Source organism: Eretmochelys imbricata, chromosome 1 (genome assembly GCF_965152235.1).
Source record: "Eretmochelys imbricata isolate rEreImb1 chromosome 1, rEreImb1.hap1, whole genome shotgun sequence".
Lineage (NCBI taxonomy): Eukaryota > Metazoa > Chordata > Testudines > Cheloniidae > Eretmochelys > Eretmochelys imbricata.
This window is the reverse complement of record NC_135572.1, coordinates 195,575,565-195,599,094: the sequence shown is the minus strand read 5'-3', so window position 1 is coordinate 195,599,094 and position 23,530 is coordinate 195,575,565. Positions and strand designations below refer to the sequence as shown.

Below are 23,530 nucleotides of genomic sequence, written 5' to 3'. Positions count from 1 at the left end.
GCAGAAATGCCTCTTAAAACACTCGTCTGGCCAGTTTATAATCTCAAATGAATCTCCAGTACATATACTACAATTATGCCCAACAAAGAGTGGGCATGACAATCCTTTTGAATCAAGATTTAGCCCTGACACTTGAGTGCATACCAGATTGTGGGTGTATTTTGAAGCCTTGTGTGTCAATCTTCATTAAACATATTGAAAAAAAAAATCAGAGAAAGGTAGGAGTTTTTCAGCTAATCAGTACAGTTTACTAAATTAAATTGCATCCGTTAAATAAAGTTTGTTATTTTTAGTTGTTTTTGCTACAGTACACACCCACTACAGTGGGCCAGACTCCCAGAAGACTAGTGGAACAATAGAAAGACCATCTGCTACAAAGGAAACTGAAAAGCCAAAAGCTACAGTATTTCTGCTAATAGTACATACTAAGTGCAGAAGGACCAATACAATAAGCAACACCTGTACATTTTCTCCCACACAAGATTCCCATCTCCTCCAAGTTTTAAAGACTGAAAAGGTCATATGTTTCCAGGCATAAATGCACAAGATAAAATAGAAGAAGAGGAGGACATGTTCTTTGAAGAATGAAAAAACGAATGAACAAATGAGAGAAGAAATGCAATTAAGACAGAAAGGGTCAAATAATTACTATTTTTTCATGTTTAACGGGACAGTTCACAGATATCTGCATAATTCTGATGCAAGATCATGCATAGATTTTACTGGTGTTGCATAACTACTCAGCACAGCCCACACTCACAATTTTATCATGGTCAACTGATGGCACCGTACAAGGCTCTTAAAAATACTGCTTATTTGTACAGGTTAATATTTAGGGCAGATGGTATTCCTTGTCAAAGACAAAGTCAATCACTAACAAACAATAGCCTGAAGATTTCCTGGAAAAGAAGAAATATAAAGAACAGATGAAACATACTGATTTTACACTTGTGTAGCCAACATGCATCCAAAAACATTGCTCAAACTGCTATACATACCAGTGGTTACCACCATTCCTGTGTTCCATGGGTACCTTCCACCTTAACCAGACAGGTGCCACTGTTCATTTTCTCTCATCTAAGTTTTGTGTATGTTTCCCCTCCTTTCCTAATATTTTTGATAATTTCCCTCCCAGAGAATCTAATTATAGCAAACCTCTTTCAGTATCCCCTCAAGTAATGCATTACATCCATAGAAATCCCCAATTTTAACATTATTGCCTTTTTAAAACATGAGTAATCATGTGCCTGCACATAGTTAACATAAAAAGAGCAGCGACAGTTGCTTTGTATGTTGACAATGTGAGAGTTTTGTTTATTCATGCTATATTCAAACACTACAGAGGACAAGACCAAAAATACCATAACATGTATAAATATTTCAGAGGGGCACTCTATGCAGATACCTTTACCAAACAGCTTTAAAAACCACAGTCCACACGCTAAATCCAAACTCACTCCTTTGCTGGAGTTTGGCATGATTAAAGATTAGCTCAAATCTATTTGACCAAGAGTGGCTGCTCAGCTCTCACCAGAGATCTTCTCCCCCACGCCCACCCCACAGCCACGGCCAAATTCCTTTTATCCAGCATGGGAAAATGAGTCACCTGCCTCAATGAGTAAGGAAAACCTACTGAGCCCTCTCTCAGCAGGATCGACACTTTAACAACGCAAGTTTTTCAGGCAAACCTTGCTGGGCTGTTACAAGCATATAATAAGGTGGCTAATGGCCGCATTTATGAGCCTACTGGAGGCTAGCTGTTTACCAACTGGTATCCTAGTGAACCCTACTGCTGACCAGCCTCCCACTTGAACTGTCCTTTTCCATTACTGTGCTCTGCATGTGATTAGAACCCATTCCTCATAGGGTATTCATTAAGAGGATTAACAGAAAAAGGAAACATATGAACAGGATGTTACTTACTTTTTGCTTTGAATCTTGGTTTATTTGCCTAAACTGCAAATTACAGAGGAAAGAGATATGCACACTGAGTTGCAAATCAAATAAAGTAATGCGAACCTGCCGTTATCCTATTTTAAAACAGAGTGTGAACAGAAAATGATTTCAGTCTGACAATAGGCAACTCTCTCATTTAGACAGAAAACAGTTTGGAATATAGTTCCCCATGTTATTTCCTAATGGAAAATCTGTTTTACATTGCACACAACATGCATCAGACAGAGTATAGCAGGGGTGGGCAAACTTTTTGGCCTGAGGGCCACATCAGGGTGGCAAAACTGTATGGAGGACCGGGTAGGGAAGGCTGTGCCTCCCCAAACACCCTAGCCCTGGCCCCTTATCTGCCCCCCCTCAGAACCTCCAACCCATCCAACCACCCCTGCTCCTTGTGCCCTGACTGCCCCCTCATGGGACCTCCCGCCCCTAACTGCCTCCCCCCCCAGGACCCAACCCCTGATTCAACCCCCCCGCTCCCTGTCCCCTGACTGCCCTGACCCCATCTACACCTCTGCACCCTGACAGGCCCCCTGGGACTCCCACGCCTATCCACCCCCCATCCCCGACCGCCCCCCCCAGAACCCCTGACCCATCCAACCCCCCCACTCCTTGTCCCCGACTGCACCCCCCAAGAACCTACGCCTCATCCAACCCCCCCTGCTCCCTGACTGCCCAGACCCATATCCAGACCCCCAACAGGCCCCTACAGACCCCATGCCCCTTATCCAAACCCCCCCCGCTCACTGCCCCCTTACTGGCCAGAGCCAGGCATGCCGCCGCACTGCCTAGCAGGAGCTTGCAGCCCTGCCGCCTAGAGTGCTGACGGCGCAGTGAGCTGAGGCTGCAGGGGAGGGGCCAGGGCTAGCCTCCCCGGCAGGGAGATCAGGGGCTGGGCAGGACAATCCTGCAGGCCGTAGTTTGCCCACCTCTGGACTACAGGGTATATACCGTTCTAAAAAATTGCAGAATTCAGCCAATAAAGGGGTGCTGCTAGTTCCTGCTTGCAAGATATTTATTCATTAAGCAGGAAAGCAAATGTGAAAATTATGAAGTTATTACAGTCCTGGGACGGAATTGTGTAAATTTTGCCTGTTTTGCCTACTATTTGGTTACCACAGCGACGATCACATCACATTTGGTACACCACTGTATCAAAGAGTACATTATTAAAACAATACTGTCTTTAAAATTGTTTAAAACTTATACCTGTATTAAATTGCTTGTTTAAAATGTATATAATGCCTTTTGTCTGGCAAGAAAAATGTTCCCTGGAACCTAACCCCTGCTGTTTACATTAATTTTTATGTGGAAATTGAATTCGCTTAACATCGTTTCGCTTAAAGTCGCATTTTTCAGGAACATAACTACAACGTTAAGTGAGGAGTTATTGTATTTTAAGAGCTCAAAAATGCCAGTTAAGTGTGAAGAATGCGTAACTAGGGGTTATCACCTTTATGTTCTATTTTTTAAGATTTCCACAAGGGAAAAAAGTGCTCTCACATAAGTCCATTTACGGCTATGCACCTGCGTGAAGATAAAGGGGAATTAGCTAAGAAAAGATAGCAGAATCTCCTTTCTATGAACAGAGTCCAAAAGCAACTGACTACATTTAAACTGCAATGTCTACTTTTGGCAGGATTTCATCCTTAGTAAAGTATGGTAAGAGACTCCCAATGTGCTTCCATTGCCATAATCAAGGTTTGTACGTTCTATGGATTCAAAACTAGTTGAACCATTTATTAAATGGTTATCTAAACCTAAACGCTCCAGGCATAAACCACATTTTTCTATTGGGCAGATTCAACTTATGCATCCCTACATTCAGGAATCATTTTAGCAAAAGATCCACCCCATTACTTTGGCTGAAAAATTAAAACTAGTGAGTTTGCAAGAATTGTTGGCTTTTCTTCCTTCAAAACTAGGTACTAGATCTCCTGAAAGGCAGTTTGCCTGAAAGATTCAGTGCATGGCAAATCTGGACTCAAGAACAGCCTGAACAAAAAATAGAAAGTTATATTAGAAATTTTATATTACATAAAAAAATATTGTATCATCTCACATTTAACCCTTTGTATCTACTTTAAATATTGAACACAAAACCAAATAACTTCTGGATGTTTCATCAACCCCACCTATTCAGTAACATATCATTTGAAGTGTATTAATGTATTATAGCCGCTGAGGGTTTGCTTCAACTTGCAGGTTCTTATACACTGTGTCAAAACTGAATACACAAATAGCCTAAATTCTGCCTTCAGATACACATCTACAGCTCCCACTAATGTGAAAGCAGATTTGGTTTTGTGATAACACGTGACTTTAAAACAAATCTTAGATGTTTAAGTAAAACGTTTCATTTTTATACTACTCTGCTATTGATATTCATGACTAGGAACCAACTCTGAGATGGATAAATGGAATGTTTTATTTACTAACCTACTCCACTGCAAAATAGTCCAGAAACAGAAATGAATACAAGCACGTCTGAGTTGCATTCATTCTCCTTAATTAGTAATAATAATTGCACAGATTTTTCTAGTTTAGAAGTTTTGGAAACAATTCAATACAGATTAGAAGTTATCTTACTTAAAACAGGACATTTCTTGAGCTTGAAATCAGGTTCCTAACAATGTAACGTAACCTCCTTAAATGAGTCGAACATTTTAGATGCAGAGACTGCAAGGAATAATTCTTTTACTGGACAAAGAAGAGAGGCTGGTAGAAGCTGATAAGATGCCACTGACATCTGGTACAAAAAAAAAACCACGAACATAGTAAACTTATTAAAAAGGTTTCTCAATTTCTTTTTCAGGTGAATCTAAAGTTTCCAACAGCAAGTTTTCCTACCCAGATACAGAAGTCATTAGGGCTCAGCTATCAGAGCTATACACAAATTGCTCATTTGTATGTACAAATAGGATTTTTGCACAAGTTTACTCTGTGGATATTTAGAAACAGACGAAAACCGGACCCTTGATATAATTAGTTAGGCTTGTAGAGACCCCAGACATTCACTTACTTCACCCACTTCTAATCAATTGTGTTGACTCTTTCCTTCATTAGGCAGCTACTCAGGGCCCAATCCTGCAGACTGAATGGGAGTTAAGAATGCCTAGCATCTGGGAAGTACTATGCAATTTCATGAGAACGAATGGTGCCCTGTGCCTTGTAGGATTGGAACCAAGCAAAGGATCAATACCAGTTCATCTAGGGGTCATGAGACTTTCATGAACAATTACTCTGGCTGCTGTTTTTCCTCCTATAGGTTATAATCTTGCATTTTGATGCAAATCTAAGGCCAGCATGATAAACAAGATAAGGTTGTGGGTTTGGATTTGTATAACCTGTTTAGCCCCAAAGCTCCAGAAGAAAGTATCTGAACCCCTGTTTTATCTGTTTAGTAGAAGCATACTAGGATTACAGAACGAGGGGGGGCAATTCTGAAGACAGAACTCTTCTGATAATTATTAATTTTTACCCAAAACCTCAAAACCATGTAGTTTTTTTTTATTTTATCCTAGAAGAAGGGAGAGAAAAGTCTTGTGAATCATCTCCCCAATTCTAGTGAACTGTGTAACAGTCCTGATTGCTTGTTATGGAGAGAGATTTTTCTGTGCCATTACAGTTACAAGGCTCTTATAGGATCATCGAGATGGAAGAGTCCATCCCTCAAAGGGTACACAATGTAGTCACCCAGAAGAGGATGCACCAGATGCTAAATTGAAATTACACTTCATCTGGAGAGTTCAAGAGCCCTTTCTAAACAGTATCTCTTTAGTGGTGAAATGGAACGTGAGACCATTAAAATCTCACTTGCGCAGAAGCTACCCTATTAAATTTAGTTGAGCTGGATAAAAATAATACCTTCCACCCTTAATTATAACCTCCTTTTACTACCTTTCAATGCATAGTCTCAAGAGGTTGGTGTTTCCTCAATAATAATGTACACCTGCAATATTTAAGATTCCTCTTCAGTATATAACACTATATCATATAGAGAAAAGCCAACTGAATTTCAGATATGCTAGAAAATTGGTAAAAATGGTTATTATTTTATGACCAAGTATATTTAATAAAAAATTGTTTTAATTTAATTCTGGTATGTCAAAACCTTACTAATTTCACAAGGTCAGTCCACTTTTCTGTATCAACTCAGTCATATGGAAGTACACACTGAAAAGAATTTAGGTAGCGAACACAGATCACGGTTAAAAGTCTTAATACAATTCAGGACCACTTAATCCCCTCACAGGTAATCTGATCAAATTATGGCTGAAATGCACAGTGTTTTATCATATGCCAGAGACAAATCTAAGAACATCTAAATAATAAAAATCCTTTAGCGCCACATCGGCTGCAAAACAAAAATGCCCTGAAATGTATTATTCATGTACGTTACAAAATAAACAGAGATGACAGTAAATCGGCTCACTGCTTGTTATGTTCTCTGTTCCATAAAAGAGACAACCTATCAATTTGTTTTTCACTATTTTATATAGTTAAAAATATTCAAAAAAAAAGAAGAAAATTCTCAAGAGTTGCTTTCCTTACTCTTTTCATTACATTATTTTCGGCAAATAGCACTTTTCCCTTTAATGCTGATCTAGCAAACAAAACAATGTTCCTACTAGACAGAAAGTGCACTGTTAAAAGAATATATAGAACATATTTGAAACTGTTCAACAAAGTAAATGAAGGGTGAATGAGAAAAGGATGAAAAATGCCAACATATTAATCTCACAACCTGTGTAAAATAACAGAGCTGTAAAAGAGATAGTGTCAGTTTTATACACAAAATTTTATTACATCTTGATATTCCGAATTTTAGCACAAGAAAAATCTCGCTCTATTAGATAAATATTTAAAATGTGATGTGATGGTAAGACCTACAAAAACAAGATTACCCTGCGAACGTGTGGACATCATCAATAACGCAGGTGCACAAAATAAAATTGCTCTGCCATAAAAGAATCCTTTGAATTCGACTTGTTAGACAGTAACAGCTATGATAACTCAAGCCTTATTAAAAAAAAGGTAAAAGAAAAGAACATTCACTTAATGTTAAAGGATATAACGAGGGGAAAATGTTTTTTCACAGCACTATAGGACATAAGACTCTATAGAAACAATACTTAATAGTACCTTTAAACATTCTTGCACATTATATTTCAGTAAACAGAACTGTCAATCCCTAACATTTTCCATCACCACACAATCGACAGTGGGTGAAAGGAGCACCTTCATGAGAGAGGTAGAAGACTCCACTCCAGTTTCTGAAAAGTTTAGGGGTCAGTTCTGTCTACACTACTAGGCCACAGTATGTTGTCACCACTGCTCTGACCAAATCCCAGAACACAACAGTATTTGTAGTGAGCATTTGGCCACCATTGGAAGACAAGATACTGGGCTAGATGGACCATTAGCCTGACCCAGTGTGGCCATTCTTATGTTCATCTGTGGCTATAGGTAGAGGAGCATTTGCGCAAGCACAGGTTAGTCTTGGATGGAGCTATTCTGGTGCGTGCCATAGAAAAATGAGCAAGGGCTGCCACAGATCAGGAATGGGTATTGGCACTTCAGGCCCCAAACCAGATTTAAACATAGTTGAGTAACCAAAAGTGTGTCATTGTGACACTGGTAAGTCAAGTGCCAGCTCTGGCCAAGGCCATAGGCTTTAGCTAAGAACTGATAAACTCATAGCTGGAAACTAACATACAGGTGACCTGGTTTGGTTAAGTTCAAAAGAGCTACCAGTCTTATAAGAATGTGTTTAGACTCTATGAAATGCTTGTGAATTGCTGTATGCATCAATCTCACTTGTAATGTCTGTGTTCCATACAAGGTAAAATATAAGTTTGTTTTATAATTGTAAAAATGCCTGCTCTGAACTTGTGAATTCCCCCTGCACATCCAAGAGGGCTATCAAGAAATAAGTGGGCCATTATAGGACAAAAGCTTTGACAGCCCCATACGCCCATTGGCAAGTACACGCAGAAGGCCGCGTCTCATCAGGCTGAATGCTGGAAGAGGGAAATAAAAACAGCTAACATGAAGACTTTTACATCTCTTTGCTGTTTGGAGTATCTCAAAGGAGGAAGCTAAGAAACAAAAAAGTCGAGATCCCCAGGAAAGACCCTGGGTTAAGCCATGAAAAGACATTCACTACTGACAGATCACTATGTCTCTGTAACCTTTTTGGAACCACAGACTGAACTCATTTGTGCATATATATGTTGCCTACTTTAACCTTTCTCCCCCTCTAATTAAAAAACCTATAGTTAGTTTATTACAGGATCGGCTACAAGCATCATCTTTGGTGTGAGACAATGCTTGTAGCCAACATGAGAATGTGGAGCGAACCACAGTTTGAGAACCGCTGATCTAGATGATCCCTGAAAGGTATTTGTCTAGCCTGCTCTTTAAAACCTCCAATGGCGGAGATTCCACAACCTCCCCTTATGCAATTTATTCCAGTACTTAAGCACCCTGAGAGTTAGGAAGTTTTTCCTAATATCCAACCTAAACCACCCTTGCTTAAGCCCACTGCTTCTTGTCCTATCCTCAGAGGTTAAGGAGAACAATTTTTCTCCCTCCTCCTTGTAGCAATTTTTTATGCACTTGAAAACAGTTATGACCCCTCTCAGTCTTCTCTAGGCCATACAAACTCAATTTTTTCAATCTTCCCTCACAGATCACGTTTTCTAGACCTTCAATCATTTTTGTTGCTCTTCTCTGTTCTCTTCTCTTTCAAGTAAAGAGATAGATAAATGGAGAAAGTGGCACCCAGAACTGGACACAATATTCCAACTGAAGCCTTATCATGGAGTACAGTGGAAGAATTACTTATAATGATGTGACACAACACTCCTGCTAATACATCCCAGAACAATGTTCGCCTTTTTTTGTCACAGTGTTACACTGTTGACTCATTTAGCTTGTGATCCACTATGACCCCCAGATCCCTTTCTGCAGTTCTCCTTCATAGGCAGTCACTTCCTATTTTGTATGTGTGCAATTGATTACTCCTCTTAGGAAGAAACACTTTGCATTTGTCCTTATCAATTTCATCTTATTTACGTCAGACCATTTCTCCAATTTGTCCAGATCATTTTGAATTTTAATCCTATCCTCCAAAGCACTTGCAACCCCTCCCAGCTTGGTATCATCTGCGAACTGTGTGTGGGCTCTCTGACAGTATCTAAATCATTTATGAAGATATTGAACAGAACGGGACCCAGGAACCATCCTTGTGGGACCCTATTCGTTATGCCCTTCCAGCCTGACTGTGAACCCACTGATAACTACTCTCTAGAAATGGTTTTCCAACTGTGTCATGCTGCCTGGAGTGGCTCATGAGTCATACCCCAGAAAATCACCCATTTTTCTCCAGCTGAAACCCTTTCAAATACCTTTTTCTCTGCTGAAACTCCACAACTAGGATGGACATCAAATGAGTTGCCTTTCTTAGTCCTAAAGCAAGCAACAGCTCTGCATCCTTAAAGGAGATTAACAAACAGCAAATGGAGAGTCTAGAGGGCCCATTTATGCAATACTGTAGGAGTACATTTATTTATACCTGTGCAAAGTGGGTGTATAATGCTACCATTCTGATTTGACAGCGCTTTATACCCACTTAGCACAGTGTAAGTGATTATGCAAGGTGAAACTAGTGGAGAATTAGGCCCTGGATTTCCCACCACAGATGACTGAACCGTGCTCAGTTTTGATCATCAATACCATATTCAGGAAAACTCTTAAATGAGAGTTTATATGAAAGCTGAAAATGCTGCCTCATGTTTATAATGAAGTTCCATATGAAAACAGCAACTAGGCAAATGTACCATCTGCCCTTCTGGATCTGGAGTTAAGGCAATAAAAACATTTTCAAATCAAAAAGATCTGTGGTTTTAAACCTTGTTCTCCAATTTGAATTAATAACTACCATTTGGTTATTTTTGCTATTAATACATTGTTCTCATTTTGCAACGTAGCCTACTTGTCCATAAGTAGGCTAGAAACTGTCATAAAACTAACTCACTATTTTGTGGCCTCTACATGCTCTCACCTGCCCTCTGCAATAAAACGCTCTTTGTCTGGCTCTCTGAAGAGTGTGTTTGTCTAAATAACCTTTCTTGTTTAATTTAGATCAGTGCTACAGAAAACAGCAAGCAGTTTTTACTTCTGCAAAATTCAAGTTCAATTATTCACATGCTTAAGGTATGCAAAAATGATTTCTTACACTGTTTTGTTCCAGGTCAGGGGATGGGGGCGGAATCTCACTACAACCTAAAAGCTGTCAGAGAATCTAATTTCCATTTTCAACTCCTGCATACCCACCCACCTGCCCTCCTACCTCAAAAGAGGTTTTCTTCACCTTGCATTTTTATTTTACAAAACATTGCTAATGATCTTCCAGTTACTTAATCTATTTTAAAATTGATACAGAAAATCTTGCCTGTGGTACTGAAAACCAATTCAAGATGTTGATAAATATCCAAAATGGGGGACAAGACGTGGGAGGGGGACAAGCAGGAAAGAAAGAAGAGGAAACCTTCCTATTTTCCCTTAAAAAATAATAGAGATAAACTTGTAAAAATGGCAAGTGACTACTTAAATCACAGGGAAGGGCTTTGATGCCTAGATTCCAGTGAAAGCTGCTCAGCTCTCTTTTCAAAGCTTCTCTTTCTGAACTAATCAGAATAAAACGTGTTTCAGAAACAAAATTAAATTTTTAGACTTAGCCTCAATATAGGAATTGCCAGATCACAACAGAGCACAGATTCATCCTACTTTATGTTACGTAACTCTGGACTGAACAGTTCAGTCCAGGATTTACTGAAGACAAAAAAGACATCAACTGTCTGGAAAACTGGATGGCTCAGGGGACTGCTAATGGGATGTGGAATTTTTCACCTCAAGGTCACAGATTCAAATCCAGCGTAGGTTGGCCGACACCAAATGTCCTTACCTTTCAACAGCTGCTCAGCTGTCAATGTGAAATGAACTGGTGGCCAAAGACTACTTCTTTAAGGACAGCTGTGAGCATCCCAATTAGTGTCTTTCTTGAATGTCTGTATTCAATTAATATAATGAATCTGTTGATCAAAGTCTAAGTACCTTTACTAAAGCAAAAATCAGCCAAAACAATTTGAACTTGAATTTCCAACTCCCCTAAACTTGATATACCCTCATAAACATCTCAACACGAAACTCTGACTTTGTCACAGTGAGGAAGGAGAGGAGGACGACGGTAATTTCCAGAGTAGAAAGCTTTTCACTGAGAATACCATGTCATCAATATCTGGATGTTCCAGTTCAAAGTCTGTTAATTCAACCAGTGTCTACACTAGGGCGACCAGATGTCCAGATTTCATATGGATAGTCCGAACATTTGGGGCTTTTTCTTACATACGCACCTATAACCCCCTACCCCATCCCAATTTTTCACACTTGCTATCTGCTCACCCTAGTCTACACTGCCACTTCCAGTGCTAAAACTTTAGTCATTCACAGGTGTGGAAAAACACCCCCCCCCCCCCCCCGCGACAAGTTTTAGGACTGAAAAGCTACCACCACTCATTTGGGGCGTTTTTGTTTTTTTTTAAATCACTGGGCGACCTCTCCCCCGGCGATAAAGCGTGTCTGCGCTGCCGCGGCCACGCTGCAATGCAGGCAGTGTAGACATATCATACATAAATGTAACTTGCCTTAGTTGATCTCAACTATCAATAGAGACTGCATGGAGAGAAGAGGAATACACTAAAGACCCTAAACCACTGACAGCTTTATAGGGGACACCACCATCCAGAAACAAAATGGAAGCTTTTCCAGTGTATGAAGTATAGACATAATGCAAAGGCACCAGCGAACAAACAGTTGCATTCTGCACTAACTGACATGTCCAAGTGCCAAGACTCAAAGAACCCAAAAGACTAAGTGGCCATGGGAACTGAGAGGGATTGTGTCCTCATCATTGAAGTCCTACACAAAATTCTACTCGTATACAACTCTACTCCTCCCTAACTACTAACTTGTCTCTTCTCACCTCACCCCAGCCTCCCCTACCAATAATACCAGCCACAACCCTCCCTCACCCAGTCTCCCCATTTGTCTCAACCATTTTCACACCTTCCCATTACACCAGGGACACCCTATCTCAGCTGATCTCCAAAGGCCACCAGCCTCTCCTCCAGACCCACTTTTGTTGTGTCGCCTACAAGAGAGTAGCTGACATTGGCTAGACCAGTGGTCTCCAACCTTTTTAAGCACAAGATCACTTTTTGAATTTAAGTGCAGTCCAGGATCTACCCCACCCCTTCCCCAAGGCCCTGCTTACTCCATCCCTCCTCCCTCCATTGCTCACTCTCCCCCACCCTCACTCACTTTCATCAGACTGGGACACGGGCTCTGGGCTGCAGCCGAGGGATTCAGTGTGGGAGGGGCTCCGGGCTGAGCCTGGGGCAGGGGTGCAAGCTCTAGGAGGGAGTTTGAGTGCAGGAGGGGACGCCAGGATGGGGCAGGAGGTGGTTTGCGGTGCTGACTCTGGGAGGGGGATCAGGGCTGCGGCAGGGGTTAGGGTGTGGGCTCCCCCCAGACAGTGGCACAGCAGGACTAAGGCAGGCTCCCTGCCTGCCCTGGCCCTGAGCCACTCCCAGAAACTGATGGCACGTCCTTGTGTGTCTCTGGGGGGGGTAGGGAGTCTCTGCGCACTCCCCATCTCTGCAGGTGCAGTACCTGCAGCTCCTATCGGCCACAGTTCCCCATTCCTGGCCAATAGGAGCTGTGGGGGCAGTGCCTAGGGGCAGGAGCCATGCACAGAGACCCCCTCTCCTCCCCCCTCCCTCACACAGGAACGTGCTGGCCGCTTCCAGGACTGGTGCAGGGCCAGGGCAGGCAGGGAGCCTGCCTTAGCCCTGCTGCACTGCCAGACTTTTAGCGGCTGGAAACTGCAACCTACCAGCAGAGGCTCCACAATCGACCAGTTGATCGCGACCTATCGGTTGGTGACCACTAGGGTAGACTGAAGGGCAGTGATGGATTTATAAAAAATAGGTATATATTTTGACCGTATAGTTTATCACTCTCAGTTACCCTTCACTTGCTGATTGTCCTCTCAGACTGCCAGGTATGCATACACAGCACGAACCGCAAGGCAGGCACTGCTGGAATATAAATAATCTACGTCACTCGGAGGCATCTCTTCCAGGACATGATTTGCAGGGTACTGGAGGGAAACTCACCCTGTCATCTTTCATACTACACTGGAACGAAGTGGTTTTAATCTCCAAGCCTATAAGTTCAACATCTTTAATGAACATAAATGTAACTTGCCCTTCACCTCTTTTCCAAACCCCTTCTTTCTTTTTATGATAATTTAAATTCTGTGCCTGACTGGAAAAAAACAGACAGCCCGCAGAAGTCTTATGTTTTTTGGATGGACAATTCTAGGATGCAGCAAGCCAAATGGAATCTTATATTTCACATAAATGATGCTTTCCAGTTTTAGTCTGCTTCCTAATAAATGAAAAGCAAAAACAAAGCCCATCAAAGCACAGAAAACTGCCATTTTTGTTTTGTATCTGACCCAATAATTTTAATAGGCTTTTTTATAACCCCCTTTTTAAATTATAAAAGAAAATCTATATGAAAAGTTATGTAACGTACATAGTGAATTGTGATGAACAGAGTCCTTATTTTAGATACTGACTGAGCAGAAGTTTTTAGATGAAAAGAGATAGCTGTATATCCTACTTCATAAAAAAGAGGAATATATGAGAAAATAATTGTTTAATACAGCGGGAAGTGAAAAAAGGATTAGGATCATCATACACCAAATTATAAACTAATTAATGAACATAGGTCATTTATTCTCTTTTACCATCAATGTTTAGCAAGACGTTTATCCCATAGGACAACCAAAATATACATGAGTCATAAAAGCGCTTACACAATGGTCATGTACACTTTAGTATCTGGTAAACTAATTATTTCATACCATAGTTTCATCATGAATTTTTATTTAAGATGCGCATATGATCCAAATGGGTGACTACATTACTTCCTTCACAGGATCTTTCGGGGCTAATATTTATTACCCGTTCTTTATCATAAACAGTGTTCACCTCAGATCAAAAAGTCATTATTTCTATCATCATTTTCTTAAGCCTACTATATCATTACAAGTAACATTACTAAAACTGAAGGTTCAGGGAAAAAAAGGTTATTTCTCCAGTCAGTTTCCTTTTATATTAAAAGTAAACAAAGAAATACACACACATATTGTCAAACTATCAGTTTCCCCTTTTCACAAGGGTCTTTTTCACAGCAACAAGGGAGACACGTACCAATTACAAAAGAGAAAGTGACTGTAAACCTACAAAAATTGGCCAATTGGCCAGGGGTCAAACGGCTTTTAATCATTTTTGTTGCTGGTTTTGGTTTGTTTGAGAACTGACTAGATTTCAAGTTGACAATATCCTTTAAAAAGGTGGGGTGGGGGGAGGGGGAAATAGAAAAAATTAAGTTCTTTTATGTTCTCACAGCATTGTGAAATCCTGTATTATCCTGAAACAAATACATTTAGAAACAAAAGTTAAAAATAACAACATCCTCCTTTACTTACCTGCCAAGACCATAATTGTTAGGTAGGGGAAAGACAGCCCTGAATATGGGACTTGGCAAGTTAAGCAGTTTTCATTCAACTTTTTAGGCGGGACACTCACATATAGAACTAAATATCACTGCTAACACATTCTTGGTAGATGTTCACATACACAGGCAATGCACTCTCAGAATACAGAGTGCACTGAAATAGTTTAGGAAATCTAGATTACCATTCATTTATGGTATTGTCAACAAAAATGCTCCATGAGGCATGAGTTGTTGAAGTGACATCTCAATCTTTAAAGCGTTCAAAAGCTTAAAGTCTTAAATTATACAGTATTTCAGAATTAAGTCAGTGTAGGAAAATCAATATCATTCCAAGGATTAGTCTTTTAGCGGTAGCAGCTTTTCCCTGGTTAGGTTCATATATGCATGTTATCTTAAGACTTGTCTACAAAGAAAAACTGGACTTCTTTAAATATACTAGCATACAGTGATACAACTGCCTGGCATGGATGCAGTTATATCAGCATAAAGTTGCTTACAACAGTTTGCGTATTCCAGTCAGAGAAGGGGGAATAGGCTATACCAGTATGACACACCTTTAGCCCAATATAGCTAGATCCATACGAGTGTGGGGGTTACCAATTTAACTATTTAGGTAGAAAAATCATATGCCTAACTGAAATAGTTAAATCAGTACAAAAATTGCATGCAGACCACAAATTCCTTTTGTGTCTAATGTACACACACCAGCACTGCCTATTTAAAACACAAGTAACAGGTGTACCACTGAAGATTTGGTATTTTGATTCTTCTATACTGTAGTCGTCCCATTTCCTACCTTCACTTCATATCAGACAAGCAGAAGAGGAGAATCATTACTTCCAGGAGGTACTAATTCACAACAAAACTTCAAGTAGCTACTGGTGGCCAACACGCTGCATTGATATGGCTTGCTTTTCAATACTTTTTCTGAGGTCAACTTACAAGACTGACCAAAAAAACCTTGACAGTTAGTAAAAGGTAGGAGAAGGAAATATGGAGTTTGATACACCACCTGCTTCACAAAATACATTTGTGTCACCATCATCACTATTATCCAGTGTTTGAAGTAGAAAACTGAAGGGAAACCACTCTAACATCCATTCTAACCTATATAGTCACTAAAGGAAGGTTTGAGTGTCCGTACAAACCATATCAGGCTTTTGGTTTTGAAAGAAGGGACCTGAAAATTGCTTTAATTTATTGCAAGTATTGTAGCAAACCCACAACTAAAATAAAATCTGTTTACATGGTGCAGTCTTTTAAGTCCAATCTCCCCTTACCATAAAAGTTTTCATTTCCTTTCTAGCACAATGACTTCTGCATACGCTACCAACAGAATGCTAGAAATCACAATCTCCAGTGAAAACATCCCTTCAGCTGCTTATGGACCCATACTGAAGATGGCTAAGACAGAAGAACTTCCTTACCACTAAAGCGAGTCAAATATCACATTTTCTTTCTTTCAGTAAATTAGTCCGAAAGTCTTCATAGACATGCAGTCTCTCAAATGTAATCAACTGCAGGTGTGGGAGTGGGCTATTTTTTTATTCTCTAGAATTTAACCAAGTTTGAGCTAATATTTGGGATTGCAGTACATCATAAAGCTGTGGTCTTTTAACACTCCAGCAGATTGGTCAGGAAAACATTCTAAATCAGTGGTAGCAACAGCAGAGACATCTACAAGAACTTGTTCATTTTCACTGCTTCTGTCCATAGAGTTTCATCAGCATTGAAACTGTTGTACTGCCGCACTGGTCCTGAATTCAGGTGCAGAAAGAGGGGCAGGGAGGCAATCCTCCGTTTCCCCCAGTAGACTATAACCCTAAAAATACATCTTGTGTTTGTTTGGATAAATCTAAAGGCGAGTCCAATGAAGATTCTTGCATTATGGAAGCGCAGACCCATGATACAAGTGCACCCTCATACATACTTTTTCTAAACCAGAAGTGAGCACCCAGTAAAACTGAAGAAATAAGTTAAGCTAAAAGCTGAACAAGAAAGTGCATACTAACTGCTACACACATTAACAGCACAACAGTGTCCTGTTAACAGCACCAGCTCTCAGCAAAGCAGAAATCAGGTAGACCTTTCAAAAGGTTACTCAGTACTCATCACCATTCTGAAGGATCAGCACCCTATGCAACCTGTGATCTCTCCAGAAGTTCTAAGCATTACACAGTTTTGTTCCATTTTATTGCTGGGGAAAACGTCAGTCAATATCCCGTAGTGGATCTCTCAATTTCTCTTTGTAAGAAGTAGATTACATCGGCAATGCTCTAACAAGAGGGTCGGTCGGTCTCTCCTAGGAAAGGAGCTACACACTGTAGGTCAGCTGAAGGAGTAATTCTAAAGAAATAGACATTTTATAAAGGAAATGCACTTAGTTTTGAGTTCATGTACAGTGACACAAAGAGTACCTAGTGGAACAAAACCAGTTGAATTACTGATTGACCTGCAGGGTCACTGCATCCAAACAATAAATATTTTCCTCTTTAAATAACTAAAATGTCAAAACAGTGTGGATATAAACAATGTTAAAAATGCAGACAAGCAAGACAATCTGCATTGATGTGTAAATATTTCTCTTACCTGTCCTGAGACTGTTCCTCATACATCCGCTCCTTGCCTTCTTTAAAGAGTCTTATAGCCCGTTTTGATTTTTTTATGAGACTGTCAATGTAGATCTTAAAATATTCATTCTCACTGAGTTGTGCAAGTTTCTGGTTGTCGTCACAGTTGCCCAGTATAAGTCGCAAATGTTGATAAGTGTCTGGTAAAATGTCAAGTATGTAAGGTGGGCTGTTTTTCAATTGAAGTTTGGGATTTTGGCACAGTCTGACCTAGAAGCAAAAACAACAGTGTTTAAAAAAGCACTCTCTGATCACTCCACATCTGAAAGAAATGTGTAGGGGCAAAAAATGATTTGATATCTTGAAATAAGCAGAGGCAAGTATAATTCTCAGGCCTCCAAGCAGGGAAGGTTTAAAATTCTGCTTTAACTTATATCCCATACGATGCCACTGACATCATTGTTATTGTCTAGTTTATGGAGAACTTAACCTTCTATTGGCATTCGTAAGGATCAAGTAGTCCTAGCCACTCCTCTCCACATTTTATGCACATGTTCCTTTAACAGGAACACCTTTGCCTGCCTGCTCTGCACCACATATACTACGGAGACACTAAAAAAGGCTTTACTATAAACTCAACTTTTGCAACTTCAGGGTTCTACTAAAAGATGGCATCTACATGCACCTTGAGTCATTAAGTTTTTAAATGAGACCCACTATATATAAACACTTCAGTTAATTTCCTTTTAAAAACAACTGACAAACGGAATATGCTTCAAATGAATAGTTAAATATCTATTTTGTACATATTTATTTGAATCAAATCTACCATACAAAGTGCTTCATACACCAACCACGACAGCCTGCTCCTCTATGGGGAATGTATATACTTATTTAAATTACTGCCTTCACAATTGACTTTTTTAAACTGTCTTGTGATCTTGTTAGCTCTCGTAACTAAGTAGGTTTAGGCCTGACCAATCTTGGATTTAAAAAAAAAAAATATATCCAGGTAAATCCAGATGCTGTAAGAAATTGTGGTAATGACCCAGTGGGCAGCATTCTTCAGTCCAAGCTAGAACTGAACTAATGTCCCATATGTTCGCAGGGGGTACTATGCCACCAAAGATGCAAACTTCAAGATGATGCTCATTATCCACTTTGAAATAGTAGAATTTTAGTCCTGCGTTCTGACCATATACCAATTAAAGGCAGTTCTATTCTGGCTACTTAAATTCTCCTGTAATTTCAATTGAAGATGGTATTTTACTTCATTATTCTGTTCTAAATTACTGTATAGACTTGACACACAGTTCATAGAATCATAGAATATCAGGGTTGGAAGGGACCTCAGGAGGTCATCTAGTCCAACCCCCTGCTCAAAAGCAGGACCAATCCCCAATTAAATCATCCCAGCCAGGGCTTTGTCAAGCCTGACCTTAAAAACTTCTAAGGAAGGAGATTCCACCACCTCCCTAGGCAACGCATTCCAGTGTTTCACCACCCTCCTAATGAAAAAGTTTTTCCTAATATCCAACCTAAACCGCCCCCACTGCAACTTGAGACCATTGCTCCTTGTCCTGTCCTCTTCCACCACTGAGAATAGTCTAGAACCATCCTCTCTGGAATCACCTCTCAGGTAGTTGAAAGCAGCTTTCAAATCCCCCCTCATTCTTCTCTTCTGCAGACTAAACAATCCCAGTTCCCTCAGCCTCTCCTCATAAGTCATGTGTTCCAGACCCCTAATCATTTTTGTTGCCCTTCGCTGGACTCTTTCCAATTTATCCACATCCTTCTTGTAGTGTGGGGCCCAAAACTGGACACAGTACTCCAGATGAGGCCTCACCAATGTCGAATAGAGTGGGACGATCACGTCCCTCGATCTGCTCGCTATGCCCCTACTTATACATCCCAAAATGCCATTGGCCTTCTTGGCAACAAGGGCACACTGCTGACTCATATCCAGCTTCTCGTCCACTGTCACCCCTAGGTCCTTTTCCGCAGAACTGCTGCCTAGCCATTCGGTCCCTAGTCTGTAGCTGTGCATTGGGTTCGTCTGTCCTAAGTGCAGGACCCTGCACTTATCCTTATTGAACCTCATCAGATTTCTTTTGGCCCAATCCTCCAATTTGTCTAGGTCCCTCTGTATCCTATCCCTGCCCTCCAGCGTATCTACCAGTCCTCCCAGTTTAGTATCATCTGCATCTAGCTCCCTAGAGCTGCTGCATTCCACCCTACAGGTGGTTGTATTTCACTAATGAACTAAGCGGTCCCCGTATTTGTGATTCTTTACGTAATTACTGTAGTATACTTATGTAGAGTGTGTGCATATGTATGTAGTAAATCAATGAAAATACTTATGAGAAAGAAAATAAATTGAAGTGTGATATACAGGTTTTATAGGCATGAGTTGAGGATTGCTTTTTTTTTTCTTTTTTAAGGTAATGTGGCTAAATCACTAATATGTAACTGTGATGGGGTGGACTAGGCCCAAAGGCCCCCTGCTGGAGCCTCAGGGGCCTGCCACACCCATCCCAGGAAAGGAGCAATAGAGAGGTCCTCCAAGCAGTCTACAGTGGCTGAGGAGAAGCAGCCAATCAGAGAAGCTGCAAGCTCATATAAAAAGGAGCTGTAGGGCCAGAGTGAGTGCAGTCTGCTTGCTAGGACTACGGGAGAAAGAGATGCTCCTGGCTGGCTGCAAGGGCTAAGGCGGATAGTTGCTAGCAGGGACCAGGGAAGCGAGGGAATAGTTTCTGGCCAGTCACCAGGACTCACTGAAGACAGGCCCAGGGAAGAGACTGTCTGTGGAACTGTTACCCCTGGAAGGGAACTGATCTAGACTGACCTAGATGGAGAGCCCAGGGTCAGAGAACTAAAGGGCAGGTGACGAGCCCCCAGGAAGGAAGCCATGGGGGTGCTGCTCCACCCCAGAGTAGGAACCTTCATATGCAGACTCACCAACCAGGGTACTGAGATCAGTCCTGTAGGGCCGACTGAGGACCGGAGCCCAGGGAGGGCTACAGGGACAGTGTAGGTGGCTGGGCCAGAGGACTGAGTCGCTGAAGACGTGACGAGAGATCCAATCGGCTGGAGGTGTAGCTTGTGAGAGGTGTGTGCCACCCTGCTGAACAGAACTAAGATTGCAGGCACTGAGAAAGGGAGTGCTCACGAGAAAGGGGGTGCTCATGAGAGGCAGATACTGACCCTGTTACAGTAACTAAATATGTATTTTAACCTTCAAATATTGCCTGGGACAAAATTTCTATTCATACTAATTTCATGAGTTCAAAGTCCAATATCGTGGGCAATTCCAGGGGAAGAGACATCCCCCTAGAAACTCTAAGCTATTTCCTGTGATACAAAGACTGAATTTCTAGCCCTCCAAAGTCATGAGATACCAAGCATACCTTAAAATTGTCACTAATTCCATGCTGCAACATAAACAGAGTGGAAAATTCCATATTTGGCAGGAGTGGAGATAGAAGGAAAGCACGTTGCAGTTTTTCTGAATGGAAGGGTTATGCACATATATCGTAAAACAGGGTCAAAATTTAATTCAGTTCCTACTTTTAAAACTTATTACTAACCCTAGTAGGCCGCAACAGCAGAACTCAAACTGACAACTGTTGATGCGAAATTTTTATATTACAGAGGGGAAGCATTTAAACATTTGTAAGAGTTTTCTCCCTTATTTTTCTTGGCCCTCATTCACTTTGTATATTTTTCAACAGCAGTTTTCCTCTTTGAAGACTCACCCTTTCACTTTATCTGAAGTAAAAATGATGTGTGTCAGTTACTTGTTATGGGAGGGATTTTAGAATCACAAATAGAGGTGATTGAAGCTCCTTGAAGCTTCTAGCCCGAGAAAGAGTGCTTATTCCGACAACATATCAGCAAAAAACAAACCCAGAAAGTTACAATCATGCTAAATTGATCCACTTTTTAAAAATTAAACTGAAATTATCTACTCTGAATTCCTCCTAAGGAAACTGGATGATTAAAATAATTACTTCTTATGTGGAAAGACATGCTGCACAAGGAGAAAAGTCATACTAGTAGAAGTGGAAGAAAGGTGGCTTTATGTATACCAGAAAGGTGAACACGCTATTTCACAGGCTATGCTGCCTGTATATACACAAGTTGCTTATTTTGGTTGAGGATTTTCTGTGGCTGGATGGCCAGACAGTTGAACAAAGGGCACACTGTGAAAAAACAAGACTCAGTTCCTCTTTCTGGTGCTTTAGAAAGTCTTTTTTAGTCCAATACAGTCATATATAGCTAACAACAGGATTCTGTGGTCAATCTGGTTTACCATTCTTCACTGTCTGCAGACTATATGGAGACCAATTACAGAACAGTAATAGACACCTCAAGATTAGCAAAGCCCTTCAGTTATACAAAAATATTTCTACAATAACTCCTCTTAACTTTATCATTTTAATTCGTTTATCACAAAACAAGTGATAGAATTTAGTTCAAATGCTTAAGAGTCCAAGCACCCACACACTAAGGTCGTGAAGGATTTTCTACACTTATTTTTATAGTGGACCAGATTGCAGTATGGAGGAAATGTGTCTGTAAAGAGATGGTTGTGTAAACCATATGGCTCCTAGAGTCAGGATGTCCTGAGACTTACCACAAGGGTTCACATTAATAGTAATCAACAAGAAATGACAACAGCTGACGTAAAAGGCTTCCTAAAGCAACCGAGCTCTCGTAGCACATACCTTTCTGAAAAACAAAGACACAGCAGGCTGAGCTTTATGACGCAAACCTCACATTAGCACTAGCATAGGGTATGAGTCAGATCACTGATTACTTTTGTATTGTGACTTGGATTAAGCATGTAGGTATTTAGTAAGCATTTAGTCTATCAAAAAAAACAACAACATTCAGCAAGTTGAAAATGAAACTTTTCCTTGATTGAGGCATGTTAAAGTGTATATAAGATCCTTGAGGTAGCCTACTCATAACAGGATAACAACATATACCACCATGTTTAATCGCTGTGATACTGGGGCACCTACTTCCTTCTAATGCATGGCCAGAGTATGCACCCCATGCTATCAGAAACAGATTTGGTCATAGTGATCTTTCTATCTGTAACCTCCAGGCTTGACTAGTGCAGTTCACATGGAATGACCAAATGTGAATTAAATGGGGTTCTTATATTGAAAGGTTTCCATGGGACTGGTCAGAGCTACCCTAGACATCACACCCTCTTTTTTCCACCACTCTGACTTCCCTTCACAGCTTCTTTTTGCTGGCTCAAACAGTCAGTGTGGGAGACCCTCATGAGACTGGAGGCAAACTCTCAGGGGAACTGGACCTAGACTATGGAATTTGTCTCCGCAAGAGACACGGAATACAACCTTCAAGGGCCTTAGAAGAAATAGGCTTTGCATTTGGGCCTATGTAGCTTTCCCTCCCAATAGCTCTTCTCAAAAAATTAATCCTGCACATACAAAAAAAGGTGATACCTATTCAAGTTCTATCTTACTGGCAGGGAAGGGAAAGAGAGCATTCACTTTGTTTCTCTTTAACTACATGGGAGATGCTCAGTAACTGTCCTGACGAGAGTCATATACAGTAAGTACCTAGACACAGAACACTTTGAAGTAGGATAACATTTTTTAAACAAATATGACTAAGTTAGACAGTGTTTTAAAGTCTCTTCAGATTAGAGGGAAGAGATTTCCATTGCACCTATATAGCCATTTGATTTCATGTAGAAAACCGTGTGTGTTCTGTTTGTTCCACAATGATCTTTTTGAAAAATTGTTTTTAAAGGTCAGTTTTAATGCTTTGATAAAACAGCTTTACACTGTCAAGCAAAGCACGGCAACACTTAAACACCAGGATATGTTTAAATGCCAAAATGCTGGTCGAGGACCATGTGAGAAAAGTAACTTATTCTGTTGCTGTTAGTAATCTGCTGATTACGACTCCTACTAAATTCTCTCTAATCAGCTGAACCCAATGGACGGGACAATTAAGAGTATCAGTTACTAGTATATTTCCAAGGTTACAATTTGAAAGGCTCTACTTAACCCGCATCTTCTGCCACACAGTGCAAAACCACCACAAGATTCAAACAAATTGGCTCAGAATACCACACATGGGTTGAAAGTGGCTACGCAGCAAGATATTGTAACACTTCTGATCTCCAGAAAGCCACAGCACACAAAATCCTAAAGAACGAATCCTGAAGAACGAAATGGCGGATTGGCTACTAGGAAAATGGGGAGATCACAAGGTGCAGAATCACCCATCAAAGCCCACTGCCCCCAAGACAGCATTAACTATCAATGCATTGGCATTGTACATTGCAGATGGGTAAAATTACCAAGACG

General features: G+C 40.6%; 1 protein-coding gene across 1 annotated transcript in view; it reads right to left on the bottom strand.

Annotated features, from left to right (window-relative positions):
- Positions 1-23,530, bottom strand: part of CBLB (Cbl proto-oncogene B) — a 198,054-nt gene that overhangs the window by 167,573 nt on the left and 6,951 nt on the right. The window contains exon 3 of the mRNA XM_077821171.1: positions 17,197-17,447. Within this exon, the coding sequence (XP_077677297.1) occupies positions 17,197-17,447 (251 nt within the window). The remainder of the gene's footprint in view (positions 1-17,196; positions 17,448-23,530) is intronic.